Source organism: Dipodomys spectabilis, unplaced genomic scaffold, assembly GCF_019054845.1.
Source record: "Dipodomys spectabilis isolate Male_0828 unplaced genomic scaffold, ASM1905484v1 ptg000684l, whole genome shotgun sequence".
In the NCBI taxonomy this organism is placed as follows: Eukaryota; Metazoa; Chordata; class Mammalia; order Rodentia; family Heteromyidae; genus Dipodomys; species Dipodomys spectabilis.
Window position 1 is genome coordinate 122,851 of NW_024871361.1, and position 16,459 is coordinate 139,309.

A 16,459-nucleotide genomic window follows, 5' to 3' on the forward strand; every position below is an offset into this window, starting at 1 on the left:
AATATGCTGTACAGAGGAGTTACATTTACATGAGTAAGGTACATTTCTCATTGAACATTGTTACCCACTCCATTGTTGTTCTCCCACTATCCCTTCCCCTCCCACTCCCCCCTCCCCCCCCACAACAAATTGTAAAATTAATTTCTAACATAGTGTCCTGTGAGTATCACTGCTGCAATGGGTCATCTTTTGTACTTCTTTCAGCATTTTGTTATTTCCCTTCCTTTCTCACAATCATAAATGCATATACTAGATGGAAGGTACCCGAATAAAAGATGGAGATCGCCAGGGATAAACCACTGGAAAAAGAAAAATGAAATAAAATAAGAAGAAAGAACTAGATACAGTGCATTGATGACATCAAGGTTGATAACTAAAAAACAAAAACAAAAATCTGTTGTTTCCCATATCTTGGAGATCTTTTCAATTAACATCATTTTGTATGGTCATATATGTTCATAGCTCTTGAGCTATCATGACTCTCTGTCAGAACTAACCTAGGCTTATACTAATTATTACAAATGAGGGAAACCATAGAGCCTATGTTTCTTTGGATCTGGCTTCTCTTAATATGATTTTTTTCCCAAGTTTTTCCATTTCCTTAGGAAAGGGGCAATGTCATTCTTTCTGACAGAAGCATAAAATTTCACTGTGCAAATATACCACATTTTCTTGATCCATTCACATATTGAGGAGCATCTGGGTTGGTTCCATATCTTATCTACGGTAAATAATGCTGCAGTGAACATAGTTGTGTTAGTAGTTAGTAGTGTGGCCTAGTTTGAGATCATTTGGATAAATGCCCAGGAATGGGATGTTGGATGATAGGGGAGCTCTATGCTTAGTTTTTAGAGGAACCTCCATACTGATTTCCAGAGTGGTTGAACCAGCTTACATTCCCACCAACAGTGTAGTAGTGTTCCCTCATGGCCACATCCCTACCAGCATCTGTTATTTGCTTTCTTGATAATGGCCATATACCCAAGCTGAACCAAGAAGTTCTAAACCATAAACAGACCCATACCAAGTATTGAAATTAAAATGGCAATAAAAGACCTCCCACCCAAGTAAAGCCCAGGACCAGAGGGATTCACAGCTGAATTCTATAAAGTTTTCAAAGGAGAACTCACTCCAATACTCCTCAAACTCTTCAATGAAACTGAAAGCAAAAGATCACTACCAAATTCGTTCTATGAGGCCAGTATTTCTTCATGAACAATGTCACCTCTTCTCTTGTTTACTCCCAATCTTTTCCCTCCTGATGCCCTTCCCCAACAAGTTGTATAATTCATTCTCACCGTTGCATTTGTTCACCCATTTTCCCTCCACTTCTGTGCTTTCCTTCACTCTCCCCAAACAGATAATCTTACATGTGAGACAAAAGGTACAGAAATCAAAAACAGCAGTGGAGAAAAAAAACAAAATAAAACAAAAACAAAAAGCAAAATAACAAAACACCTCTTGTTTCCATTTCTTGGAGTGTGTTTTGATAAACATCATTTTATATGATCATATGTACATAACCATTGAGCCTTTGTGATCCTCTCCTAAGAATATCTTCCTTTGGTCTCACTGTGTGAATGCTTACAGTTCTGTTTAATTTTTAAAATCCAAGTGTACCACCCAATGTGTCTACTTGTAGATTTATAGGCACATTCTAATTACTACAAATATGGGAAACCTTGCAACCTATGTTTCTTTGGGTATGGCTTACTTCACTTAATATATTTTGTCCAAGTCTTTCCATTTCCTTATGAATGGTGAAATATCATTCTTTCTGATGGAAGCATAAAATTCCATTGTGTGTGTGTGTGTGTGTGTGTGTGTGTGTGTGTGTGTGTGTGTATCACATTTTCTTGGTTCATTCATCCACTGAGAGGCATTTGGATTGATTCCATAGCTTGGCCATGGTAAACAAGGATACAGTGAATCTAGTTGTGCTGGTAGCTTTAGTGTGGTTGTGTTTGTGAGCTGTTAGATAAGTGCCAGGAATGGGATTTTTCACAGCTCTTCTAGATCCATTCTGTCTCTCATATAATCCTAGTCATAGCCTCTGCTTTAACATTTTCCATATGTAACCATTAGGTATTTGTCCAGGTTATATTCTGATATGGCTCTAAACTACCCCAAATGAACAACCTGTTTTCTAGCCACAAAATCTGATACATATGAGATGTTCAAAAAATGGTATGAACTGTGGGCAACTAAGCAAGTGCCTGGGTCAGGGCACTTATACATTATTTTCAATCTCCACAAACCTAACTCCTGACATTACAACAGATACATTACATACAAGAAAAATGGAAAAAACAAGGGGAATCAGAGTTTTATTAATCTAGAGAGAAAACTAATACTTGAAAAGCAAAGCTATGGTTAAAAGGTAGGTTGTGGAACTCTGGAAGGTCTCTTGTTCTCTCTGTATCTCCTTCCCCTCTCAGTCTATGCCAATTTTACCTCCAATCTCTTAGATGACTTTTACCACTAGTATATAAGGTGAAAAAAAATCAAGATTGCTCCTGCATGCTCCTGAGGAAAAGAATACATGTCCAATATACAGTGCTTCATTGGTCTTAGCTTCTCACCCCAACATGATGCCAGGGGCTAAGTAATTATTCACATAGTTTTCCTCCAAATAAGGAACTTCTCCAAAGCTTTTTGGATTCCCATCAAGAAAGGAAAGTGAAAATTACCTGGCATAACTCTCCTAACCCACAGAGGACCAGAGGGATCTGTAGATACTTTTGTATAGCTTTATTATCCTAGAAAGCAATCTTTTTCTAGATGAAATGATACTTAGTATAGTATCAACTCTCTTACACACAGTAATTAGAATTGAGAGTATTGGTAACCTAATATAACAATCCCTCTGTATCCCTGGCCTGTAACCACTGGGCTGTAACATACACATCTCTTGGAAACCTGGGCTTCTCAATTACTAAATCTCACTGAAATTAACAACACATCTGTGGTTAGCAGGGTGTCCTAGGATAGGAAAAGGCTCACTGTCCTTGTGTTATTTCCAAACTCGACTGTAGAAGGTATTTGTAACGGAAAGTCAACTCTTCAAGCTACAGTGTAGTGGACTAAAGGTCCAAATTACTTGTGATACTTTCCTCTTTGAGCAATAGTTTCCCCTTTGGATTCACAGCACATTCTAATAGCTTTGGGCAGTGTGAATGATGAAATAGCCTCAGTATGGGGATGAGCATCTTCTATAGATTCCAGTTCCAGCCCTCTATTCTTAAGACTGCACAAGGAGAAAAAAAAAGAAAAAAAGAAAAGGAAAAATACTCCTTTCCTTTTTGCAAGAAAATGAGCAAAATTTCTTCAAGAAAAACCTCCCAAATTTTAGGTTTTGTTCTAGGCGTACAAGCTTCATTTGCTTATTTATCCAGTCACACATTTACTATGCATTCTCTCCTCTGTTACTCCCAGTTTATCTTTGCTAGGTACTGAAGCAAAAATAAATGAGATTCTACTCCCTATGTGAGGGAGTTTGACAGTGTCACAGGAAAAGCATACAGAACAGTATACAGAGAAAGACTTTTGTATCTCCTGGAGAAAGGTTGATGGGAGAAACAAAAATTGGAAAAGAAGTCCTTGAGTAAGTCTTTGAAAATGAGAGTGCAGGTAAGGAAAGACAATAAGGACTGGGGCAAATATATGGAAAGTCAAGAAAGCTTGCAAATGTTGATGTAGACTATCAAGGAGCCTGTTGCCGAATATTCTGAGTATCTGGAAAGCTCCTAGGTAAGGTCGAAATGACCACCTCCATTGCATGCATCTCACACCTCCCTCTCTTATGTAACCACAAAGAACATTTCAGTTTCTTTGTGTGTGTGTGTGTGCAAGTGCATGCACACACCAGTATTGGTGCCAGGGCTCTCTGAGCTTTCTTACTCAAGGCTAGTGTTCTACCACTTAACTTCCATTTTGGAAGTTAATTTGGATATGAGGGCCTCACAGACTTCCTGCTCAGGCTGGCTTTGAACTGTGATCTTCAGATCTCAGTCTCTTGTGCAGCTAGGATTATAGGCTTGAGCCATTAATGCCCTATAGCTTTGGGTTGCTTTTCTTCCTTCCTTCCTTTCTTTCTTCCTTCCTTTCTTTCTTTCTTCCTTCTTTCCTTCCTTCCTTCCTTCCTTTCTTCCTTCATTCTCTCCCTCCTTCCTCCTTCCCTCCCTCCTTCCTTTCTCTCTTCCTTTTCTTTTTGTTTTTGTTTTTATTATTGTGAAAATACTGTACAGAGGGGTTACAATTACGTGGGCAAGATAATGAGCACATTTCTTATCAAGCATTGTAGCCTCCTCCTTTGTTTCCCCTTCCCATCTCTTTCCATCCTCCCCCCTGATCCCCCACCCAAACCTCCTCCCCCCACCACCAAAGTTGTAAAGCTGGCTTTTTGACATAACGACTTGTACATCTCATTGTTGCAATGGGTCCACCTGTATCCCTATTTAAATGATCTGTTTTTTCCCTTCCCCTCCACAAATTATACCAACATCAAATACAGTGAAAGCAGGGGTTATACCGTGGGGGAGAGACATACAAAGCAACAAAAAAATAATCTTATAAATGTGTTAGAAACCATCGTATGAAAGAAAAAAAAACATTTGAACACATATCTTAGGGTTCATTTCCCTAACATCAACTTATCTGAACTTTTCTGCTTGAGTCAGACATATACTAGTTATTGCAAATAAGGGAAACCATGGGACCTATGTTTCTTTGGGCCTGGCTTACTTCACTTCATATAATTTTTTCCAAGTCTTTCCATTTCCTAACAAATGAGGCGATGTCATTCTTTCTGATGGAGGCATAGAATTCCATTGTGTATATATACCACATTTTCTTGATCCCTTCATCTACTGAGGGACACCTGGGTTGGTTCCATATCTTAGTTACAGTAAATAATGTTGCAATAAACATAGTCGTGCTGGTAGCTATTTTTTATTGTGAAAATACCATACAGAGGCATTACAATTATATGGCCAAGGTAACGAGTACATTTCTTATCAAACAATGTTGCCTCTTCCATTGTTGCCTCCTCCTTTTCTTTTCTTTTCTTTTCTTTTCTTTTCTTTTCTTTTCTTTTCTTTCTTTCTTTCTTTCCTTCCTTCCTTCCTTCCTTTCTTCCTTCCTTCCTTCCTTCCTTTTTCTTTCCTCTTACCCTGACTCCCCTGCATCCTCTAAATAAAAGCAAGGATTTAACAAACACTCATACAATTTTTACCTTCTTTTCTATACACCAATATCATCAAACTGAGAAAAACAAAATGAGCAGAAGCTTTTGAAAGGGTTTCTGATTATGTTCAATCATTGTAAACCACCCTTCCCAGAGCATTGTCACATTTCTGGTAAAAGTGCCTTTAAATGCTCTTTATTGATGCAGAATTAGAGCTCCTATTTAGTTTGAAAAACAAGTGATTCAACTATTTTTCCCTTCAAATTCAAGGAAGTAAATCAAGAAAAAGGAATATATCTTTTAAGAAAAATATATAAATTCAAGGAAGTAAATCAAGAAAAAGGAATATATCTTTTAAGAAAAATATATAGGAGTTTTCCAAGGTTCTAAACAACCAATGTCTTCTTTACCTGCCAATATGAGACAGATATCTTATTACATTTCATTAAACAGAGCCATTAAAAATGAATTGCTGTGAATTCCATGGATAAATGGTGCTAGTGTTTCCAAAGAAAAAAATAAACCAAACTCAAGAGTTAAGGCAATAATGCATCTCTATCATGGCTTGGAGGTGAGCAGTTTGCACTGATCAACTCAAAGAGCCAAGAGGCTACACCTGTGTCCATGCTAGCTGTGATCTATTGTTCTATGACTCTTCAACAACCCAATTCTACAAGGCATTTGCAGATATCAGCAATGGTGTTTACTTCTGTACCTCCAGTGTCTGGTCTAAAACAATGTCAAGCAAAACAGTGAATCCTTAACAAATATTCTGTGAGTAGATGAATACTAAAGGTGTCAATTATTTTCTATAGATTTTCAATGGTTCAAAGATTTCCAGTGCTTTAGATTCCTTTCATCTTCCTTTATAAACACTAAAGGGATTATGTATTTCTCCTCAAACATTACAGATGTATTGAGAAAAGGAGTAATTTATCAAGTATTATTAAATTGATATACCCTAAAAGTACTGTTACTATTACTATGATTAAGAATATGAAATGGCAGATTAAATGACTTCAAAATATCTCAGTCTTCACATCAATAGCACCAGAAACAAAAGGAAAAAATAAACAAGACCTCCAAAAATTAAAACTTTTTGTATGGCAAAGGACACCTTACAGAATGTTGATCCAGGATGGTGACTAATGCATACAATGCCAGCTACTTGGGAGCTGGAGATCAGGAAAACTGTGGCATGAGTCCATCCCAGGCAAAAAGTTCACAAGATCTCATCTCAGCAAATAAACAAAGTGTAGTGGTTTATGCTTCTAGTTCCAGCTATGAGGAAGGCATAAGTAAGTAGGAGGGCTGTGGTCTGAGGCTGATTCCAGGACAAAAATATAAAACCTATCTGAAAAATAAAGTTAAAAAAAGGGGAGTAAGAGCATGGCTCAGGTGGTACAGTATAAGAGGCCCTGAATTGAACTCCAGTACTAACAAATTTAAAAAGGGAAAAGGAAGTTCAAATCCTACAAAATGAGAGGACATATGTGCAAATCATGGCCCTGGTAAGAGACAGATATAGAAAATATATTTTTAAAAAATCCTTACACATCAATAATACAGAAAGAATCCATTTAAAAAGTAAAATATGGGCTGGGCAGGTGGCTCAGTGGTAGAGCGCTTGCCTTGCATGCATGAGGCCCTGATTTCAATTCCTCAGCACCACATAAGCAAGAAAGAAAAAAGCCTGAAGTGGCGCTGTAGCTCAAGTAGTAGAACGCTAGTCTTGAGCTGAAGAGCTGAGGGACAGCGCTCAGGCCCAGAGTTCAGGCCCCACGACTGGACCCAAAAAATAAATAAATAAATAAAATAAAATAAAAAGTAAAATATATGAACGTATAAACATGTATTTCCCCCAAAAAAGGTATACAAGTAACTAATAAAACAAGGAGGATGTTAAGTATCATTAGTCATTGGGGAAATGCAAATCACAACCACAATGAGATGCCCTCTAGGCTGATGTAATCAAAACGACTGATAAAAATACTATTGCTGTTGAGGACATGGGCAAAATTGGGACCTTTGATTGCTGGTAAGAAAGGGTGCAACTACTTTGGACTTTGGAAGACAGGAAAGATTACCTTGGCATCTACCATTCTAACCCTAGAGGTGTGTGTGTGTGTGTGTGTGTGTGTGTGTGTGTCCAAGATAACATATATCCAAAAGAAATGAAAACTTGTGTCCTAACGTGCAAATGTTTATATCAGCATTATTCACAGTAGTTAAAAAGTGAAAACAATTCCTATGTCTAACAAATGATGGAGAGATAATGAATGTATTCAGCATTAAAAATAAATAAAATATTAATGCATTAAAAACATATATGGCTGGGAACTGGTAGCTTATGCCTGTATCCTAGCCACTCAGGAGGCTGAGATGTGAACATCGTGGTTCCAAGCCAGCCCAGGGAAGGAAAATCTCTTCTCTCCAATACACTATTCAGAAAAAACTAGAAATGGCACTATGGCTTAAGTGGTAGAATGCTAGCCTTGAGAAAAAGAATCTCAAGGACAGTGCTCAAGCTTTGAGTTCAAGCCTCGGGACAAACACAGACATACATACATAATACATACATACAGATGTACAAACTCTGAAAACATCATGCCAAGTGAAAGAAGTCAGTCATCACAAAGTGCTTATTATGTGAATCCAGTCCTGTGATATGTCCAGAATAGGAAAATCTTTAGAGACAAAAAGTATATCCATAATTACTAGAATTTGGCGGGGGGGGGGGGTGGTGGAGGTAAAAGAGGAATGGTGGGAAAGGGCATAAAGCAATGGTTGCCCAACTCTACATTAAAAGCTTCTGAACTATTCACTTTCATTAGGTAGAATTGTAGTCAAGTGTGGTAGCTCACATCTGTGATAACTATTTTGGAGGCTAAGATAGAAAGGATTCTGTTTTGAACAGCCTGGGAGAAAGTTCAAGACGCCCCACCATCTCAACCAGCAGTGGTCTGCACTTACCGCACCTGCTGTGTGATAGTCTGAGCTCAGCAGAAGCCATATTCCAGGTCAACCCAGGCCAAAACAAAACGTTCCTTAACACTGCACATCAGCAGAAAAATAAGGCATGCACCTCTCATTACAGAGATGCAAGAATCATAATGGAAGGATCACAATCCATGCTAGCACGAGCAAAACAAAACAAAAAAAGTGAGACTCTTATCTCAAAAACAAATCTGAAGACAAATGTTTGGAGGCATGGTGCAAGCATCAGAGCGCTTGCCTAGCAAGTTGCAATGTCTTAAGGTCAAACTCCCAGTCCAATTTTTTAAAAAAAGTAGATGAATTGTATGATATGTCATATAGAAAAAATATTTTGTAATTGTTTTTCTAGTGACCACAATAATATGATTTAAAACATGGATACAGAATGTTTGTGTTGCTCTAATCTTGTATAAACTCAGTGAATTGCATTGTTTCATATTATTTTTACCTGAATCTCAGCAGGAAAAAAAAAAATTTTTAAGGTAAATTCAAAATGTTTTCTCAAGAACTTCAACATATTTTAAGTTGACTTGGAATCCTCTCAAGATATTTTACTAGACTGCTTTTTTTACTAGACTGCTTATTTTACTAGACACTTCTATACTAATAATTAATGTCATGCAATTAAAAGCATCATAAAATACATATCTTCTTATGTACATTATATAGTAGCAAATACATTACGACGTATAAATTATTTTTTGTGTTTGTGCCAGTACCAGAGCTTGATTTCAAGGTCTGAACACTGTCTTTTAACTTTTTTAGCTCACAGCTGGTGCTCTACCACTTGAACCACACTGGCATTGTTCTTAGTAGAAATGAAGATATACACCCCCAAATAGATATATATTTAAACAGATATAATAGTTTTGTTATAGAAGTTTCCAGATATTAAGCCATACACTTATACACACAGAATATAAAAATAAAAATTTGAAGAGAGTGAAGATTCTCATCCTAGCCATTCATTGGACATACAAGAAAACAGAGATAAAGTGGCTAAGTTTTCATTCAAAATCATGACTAAGAAATATGTTGTTTGGACCCGACTTCCATAATTCCCAAGCCAATGATTTTTTTCATCCTACCAACAAATTCTTCCCCAGGCTGCGGGGGATGGAAGGGGTAGGAATAACTTTTCTGAAAAATCTGTATGCACAGAGATACTAAGTTTAATATCTGCTGGATGTTTCTACCCTTTGAATATAGACATCTTTTGTTCATTTCAATCGTAGATCATGTTCATTTTTAGCCTTTACGCTCCTAAAATTTGATAGTTTACTTATTCCAAATCTTTGATAATAATTATTATATTTTCAAGTAAGCTGTTTTTTTCTAGAAAAAAGAACTATATGGCTTTTATTCCTCCAATTCCCACAATTTTGATGCAAATAACACATTTTCATTCTTGTTTATGGCTTAGTAATATTCTATGTACAACATACTTGCTTTATCCACTCATTCATCAGTTATAGGGCTTAGCTAATGTGAATGGTGGTGCAGTAAACATGGGACATGTAGGTATGTCTTTAGTATGCTGATTTTTTCATATGTACCTTAAAGTGGAATGTATGGAAGATATCTTTTTAGTTTTCCTAGGAACCTCCCTACAGTTCTCCACAATGGTGATATTAATTTACTTTCCCATCATTAGCATATGAACGTTTCTTTCCATGACATTCTTACCAGCAGTTTTTAGATTTTTGATGTTAGCCATTATTACTAAGGTGAGATAATATTTCACTGTAATTGTAGAAAGGATAGCCATTTTAATAAAGGGTGCCAGAATACTGAGTAGTCCTATACAAAAGTTTGCAAGTTTTCTGTTTCTCACCCTGTACAAAAATCAAATCAGCATGTGTTAAACATCCAAATGTGAGATGTGAAACTGAAATAGCTAAAATACTGGATAATACTTTTTAAAAAATATGTGTTCACTTAACTGCTCACATATTTTCCCTCACTCCAACTTATTAGAACACTTATTTTAAAAAGAAACTGATCAATGAGATTAAAAATATGATAATCATTAAACTCCCAACAGAAATCTTAGGAAATGTTTCATGTGGATGAGTCAGTACATGCTCAGCACTGATGCACTTAGAAATAAAAAAAATTCCTACAGACTCTAGTTAGAGTGTACATTAGGATTGCTTTCACCAACTCTACCACAGCTACTCAAATAACCTCATGATTAATCTTCACAAGAACCAGCCAGGGAGGTTAGTGAACTCTCTTCATGAAACTTTTCACCATGGAAATCTTTCTAAAACTGGCCTGCTATAAAAATTTATTTTTCCTCCTAATCTGAGCTCCAGCTATCTCCAAAGCTGCTATTTATTTAAGCCTGGAGCAGAAGGAAGAGTTATTTGAATTTTCGATGTGAGGTTTCTTCTCAAAATTTTACCAATTCACATAGAAAGTTGTGTCTTCCGAGTATAGGCTACACTGCCTCTCCCCTGACAGCCACCAACATGTCATGACCCCCTGCATTCCAGAAATCAGGGGTCAGCAACTGGGTGCCCCACTTGTGAAAAGCTGTTGACCTTTGTGAAGGAGCTTGTATGGAAGCAAGTGTTAATTTTCAGAATCTGACTGGTCTTGATAGCAGCAACCTCATCTCATCTCAATGTCCCTTGGAATGTTTTCCAGCCAAGGAGCCTCGAACTAATCTGTCATCACTGGTCAACAGTGCAGGCAGTTCATTCTTATATTCCTGCCTTTCTCTCCTGGACCTGAAACCAAACATCTACCCCTCCCTCCACTCATGACCAAATTGTCCTGTGCTCAACACTTGTCAAGGCCTTCATCTTCAATGACATGGTCAATACACCAACAAATTATATTTAACACATGAAAAACAAGCAACAGACCCATTTTCTCTCAGCTTTGTAATAGAGAAATACAGAATTGGAGTTTGAGGTATGCACGTGCACTTATTTTTGAAATGGTATTTACAGACACCTAAAATAATAATCTTAACAAATCATAAGTGTTTAATAACACATTTTAATATAATTTTCTTAAGTACTTTTTAATAAAATACAGACATAATTATAATTATCAACGCATGTATGTCATACGACAATAAAAGGTTAACCTTTCAAGTGACGTGGTGATTATTTACAGTAAAATCTAAGAAAACAGCATTTGTTCAATATTGGTAAATTTTACCAAAAAAGATTGATAAAAGAATTCTACTCATTTTGTGTAGTGTCATCTCAAATTACTAATAGCAAAAGGGGAAATTCTCTACTTACTAATGTTTGTCAGTATAGGGTACTGTTTTGCATGCTTTCTCAAGATGGAAAATTATCCTCCTTAAAATTATTACTGCAAGCACCATGGCTGGGGTGGACTCAAAAATCTTACATAGCTCTACCTATTTCAAATATTTCTTCCTATTAATTTTAAATTTTAAAATGAATACTTGATATTCAAATCAAGTATTTATGAATTGCCAATATCTAGAAACAGACTCTCCCTGCATAAATTCTTTTCACGAGTATTCCCTTAAATTCATATAACAATGGTATTGTTAAGTAAACCAGTAAATCAGGACTGATACTCTTTTCCCACTAAACTAGGAATAAGTTAAAGCTATTATGGTAAGCAAAAGACATCACATTCCATTTGTCAAATATATGAAATGGTAATAAGTAGATGGCAGACACATCATTTCACTTTCTCAACAGAAGGGCAAAGCACCTCCTCAAGCATTCTTGGCCTTTCTATTTTATTCCTAATATGCTAATAAACTTTCTTGGTTTGTACTTGTAAGCCATGTATGCATTTTTCAGGAACTTTTAAAGAGTAATGCTGTTTTTTATTTCTTCGGTTCCGAGGTTAAAAATGCTATTGGGGTTAAAAGTTTTATAGTTCCTTTATCATAATTAGTATCTTCCTCCTCAATCCTCCAAGAGAGTCTTTATAGTAATGGGCTTTGGCCTTTGACTACAACCCCATAAGACAGATTGCTGGAGATAACCCTCTGGAATTCCTTGCAGTGTTAACACCATAAAGGCCTAAGATCTGTCCATTTAAGAAAAAGTCAGAGAGATAAGGAGAAGGAAATGTTTCAATCTACAGGAGTTATGAGACATAAATAAGTAGCATAATGCCTTTTCCTTTCTCATGGCTCAGGAAACTTAAATCAAGAGGAAATTTACCCTAACTGGAAAACCATGCTTCATAAAAACACAAAAGATAGTTGACAATATTATTACTCTGGACTTAAAACATTTCTCACTGGAATCAAACAATCTGAGGAGGATTTATTTACTTCTTGCCATTATTCATTATCATATACCCCTTCTCTGGTTAAAATTTTTTTTAATGTTTACAGAACATGTTTTAATAGCCTACATGATAAGTAAAATGAGCAAAAAATCCAAAATATTAGAAATTTATTCTCTGAAGATGAATAAGGATTTCTACGTCCAACAGAAAGTGAAAAAAGTCATAAACTTCTGCCTACCTTCAGAAAGAAAATAAAAATTGTGTTATGAATTGTTATAGACCTTAAGTCTATAAATCTGTGGTAAATAAGAATAAGCAGAAATACAAAACTAATCCTTCATGATTACAAATACCTCATAACTAATACTAAGATAATGAGCTTTTGCAGGTTTTCATACTATGTCCAAGAATAACAAAAATCACAGATATCTACATGTTGGTCATCAATACTCAATTATGAAACCATTTAGAGCACATTTCCGATAAATTAAGTACAAGTCTTTGCTTAGTATCACTGGCAAGTTTTAAGTTTGAATTCTATTTTTGAAAGTCTGAAATTTTAGCTAAGCAGACTATGTGCACCAATACTCTATACAACTGGATAAAACAGACAGGGGAAAAGCTTCAACACACTATCTGTGATGTATATACAGTGTACACATTTACCATAGATAATTACAATCTCACCTTGAGAAAGTCAAAAACTTTTGTGAGCCTTCAATTTCTATTGTATGCACATTTTACAAGCTAGAGATCATTTCTTTCCATATTGCTTGGCAAAACAAGAACTAAGAAAATACACTGGATTCAAATGTAGTGTAACTTCAAGGCTTCATCAGACCATATGTGCAGATACTTGAGATGATGACAGAGTTAAGCTTCCAAGGGTCCTGGAGTCAAAGAAACTCTGCTGACCCCCGCTGCTAAGCAGGTGCACTCCTTCCACAGGGGGCAACATCTGCCGATCAGTCATGGTCCCACTCGGTGAGGACCCCAAGAAACTTCCTTGGGAAGAGACAATTTTCTCAGGACTGGCAGCCAGTTTGGGGGATGTGGAGAAGTTATATCCATACAAGGCACAGGGGCTGTGTAACCTGAAAGTGTTATAGGAACCCTGATGGGTCTGGTTAGGAGCAAAGGTGTTGCTGGAGGGTGACGGCATGATGTATTGGAGCTGGGGAGACATCCCTGAAATCTGCATAGACAAACTGGTCTGTGGACAGCTAAAGGCATCCCCATCAGTGCCACTCATGGACATGTTCATGGAGGTGCTGCTGCTCACACCCACATAGGAGGGAGTCCTTGGCGGGGCAAAGGTCTCGCTGGTCTGGTTGGTGAGCCTGTTGTATGTCTCTGCCAATGATGTGCTGTACCGGTTGAGGGTGAGGCCTGAGCGGGCACAGGCAGAATAGTCAGCTGGGGCCAGACTACATAGCTGGCTGGTGTTGGGCCCCAGATGGAAGGCAGGAGAGGAACACGAGGAGCCAGACAAAAGGTGAGGGTGCGTGGCTGGAACACCATTCCCAGTACCTTGAAGCAAAGTGGAGGAACTTGCATTGCCTATAAAAGAAGGTGAGACATAAAGAATCATCTTTAGTGAATGCATGGTAAATATAGCTTGTGGCAAGGGGAGGCTATGAAGATGGAAAGGAGATGGTCTCAGTGTTCTATGCATTTATAATGTCATTGAATTCAGATTGAAAAAACAATTTAAAGGCAATTATCTTCTTAGCAAACGAGTAGTTTTGTGTTAGACAAAAATAAGACACTACTGCTAGACCTTCTGGACATTCTCTCTCAACTAGCTTTCCCAGAGTTTTCTTATTTGCTGTAATAAGTATTGCAAATATTGAATATACCAGAAACTTTATAAAATATTAATTTGATTTGATTCCTTGCTCCCCAAATTTAATAAGCCATATTTTCAGAGGCACTCAGTACCTCATTCTTCATTAGCCTGGTGGGATACACCTCCAGGCCTATTTTTTATTAGTTATTTTTGGGATAAGATCTTTCTTTCCAACCAGTCATGAGTGTGAGCTGCAATCTGACCATTATAGGCTGTCCAGGAATATGCCACCACATCCAGATCCCCTTTCATAAAGATGGAGTTTCATGGTCTTTTCTGCCCAGGCTGGCCTAGTACCACCATTCTCCTAATTTCAGCCTACTATGTAGCTTGGTCATGACGTCCCACTATGAGTAAAGAAAGGGTCTCTCAAACTTTTCAGCTTAGGCTATCCTTGATGTAGAATCTTCCTGTTCTCTGTCTCCTAAATAGATAGGATTATAGGCACAAGCCACTGAAACTCTCCTGTAATAAGCAATTCTTTTATACCCATGTTTTATCCTTGTTTTCAGCGAAGCCCTTTCTGGATCTTACAAAGTAAAAGGAGTAATTCAAAGGAAAGAGCAGAACTGGTCCAAGGCACTTCCTACAGCAACCATATTTGCTTTTCACTGAAGCTTGGGTCCATCCTGACTATACCACTCAGGTCTCAGCTATGTAAGAAAGCAATAGTCTAGATCCTCAAAAATCTCATTTACAACCAGAAAACAGGTTGGTGAACCACATGCTAACGTAACAGCAAAGGTTCAGCAAATAAACAGTGTTGTGAAACTAAGAGGGTAGTTAATCCTTTGTCCAATCAATAATAGTGACGGTCCCTGATTCTACCTCTCTATACTGGCTGGCAGATTGATGTTTGCAACTCTCAGGAAACAAAGGGGAGAGGAGAATCCAAAGGGCTGGATAGGTTGTAAAGCTATCATTGCTTTAGAAACAATATGTTACATAGCTTCTTACAATAATCTAAAAGCCCAATACAACCAGTGATAATAATCTAAAACCCAGCGTGTGCAAGTCTCTAGAATCTGGAAGGTTCCTGGTAAAGAACCTGCCCTCTGGAGCAAGCTGGGAGTCCTACACAGAGCAGACCAGAAGAAAGGTGCTTCCTCCTTCTCTGAGGAAACACAAGTTCTGGGCTTATGGGAAATAGTCAGAAATAAATGAATCCAAAAGAGCTGCCCAATTTTCTCATCATAGACCCAATGACAGAACCCTGTCAAGAAGCTATAGAGGCTATTCTGCTTATAAAAAAAATTAAAAAAGCCTTATGCAGGGGTGGATTGGAACCAGTATCTGCAACTTCTTAAGAACTACACTTGGCCTGACGGACCCTAGTCCATCTCTAATTAATAGGTGATTTCAGAGTGAGGGAAGGTTATGAAACATACATATAATCTGAAACATCAAAGATGTAACTTAAACCTGACAACTGTTTTTCATGAGCTGTCTCCATAGCCATACAGAAAAGAAATATATCTTGAGGAAGAAAAAATGCTGGTGATGAGGTCACTGTTACAGATGTATATCAAGTATGTATTTTGTAGTGCTTGAGCCTTTAGGCAGGAATTGGCTGCCTTTATGACCAGGAGATTTTATGAATTACCTTGTTTGGGAATTCCAGGGATATCTTCAAAGGTGAGAGTCCGTAGTGAAGGTCGCCAGAATGCATATGACTCCACCAGGGCTTCCAGCCCCATTCTAAACAGCACAGTCAGGATGGGGGGTGGGGAGGGGAAGACAAACAAGGCTAGTTAGGAGCAGCTGCAGCCTTCACCAGTAATAAACATCTCAGAAAACACCACCAGTGTTGAGAGTAGCCCCACAATGGCAGAATAGGAATGTGCCACCAGCAAAACAGAAAAATATGAGAGAACATCTCTAAAGATGGCTAATGCACTGGAGGATCTAAGCCAACTTGAAGGATGCAAAACGTCCCTTCGTGATAAGGAGCCAAAAGGAGAGTCTACCTGGGCTGGTGTGAGGCCAAGGTTCTGCTGTGATCTGGAGCTCACCCCGCCTCCTTTCACAGGACTTCTTCCCCTGACTGAGCAAGATGGTTGCTACAAAAGCATACTCCCATAAAACCCTAAGAGGCATTTCGGCCCCTCATGCAGTACTTCAGCTGCCAGCTCAGGGGTGGAGTAGAAAGGAAGTCTGAATTCTGCTCAGGGACACAATCTCCACCACAG

General features: G+C 37.7%; 1 protein-coding gene across 1 annotated transcript in view; it reads right to left on the reverse strand.

Annotated features, from left to right (window-relative positions):
- Positions 1-13,256: 13,256 nt before the first annotated feature.
- The window catches only part of Tbx18 (T-box transcription factor 18), a 29,080-nt gene continuing 25,877 nt past the window's right edge, over positions 13,257-16,459 (reverse strand). Inside the window, exons 7-8 of the mRNA XM_042672215.1 lie at positions 15,874-15,968; positions 13,257-13,981 (exon numbers count right to left, since the gene is read on the reverse strand). Of these exons, the coding sequence (XP_042528149.1) occupies positions 13,257-13,981; positions 15,874-15,968 (820 nt within the window). The remainder of the gene's footprint in view (positions 13,982-15,873; positions 15,969-16,459) is intronic.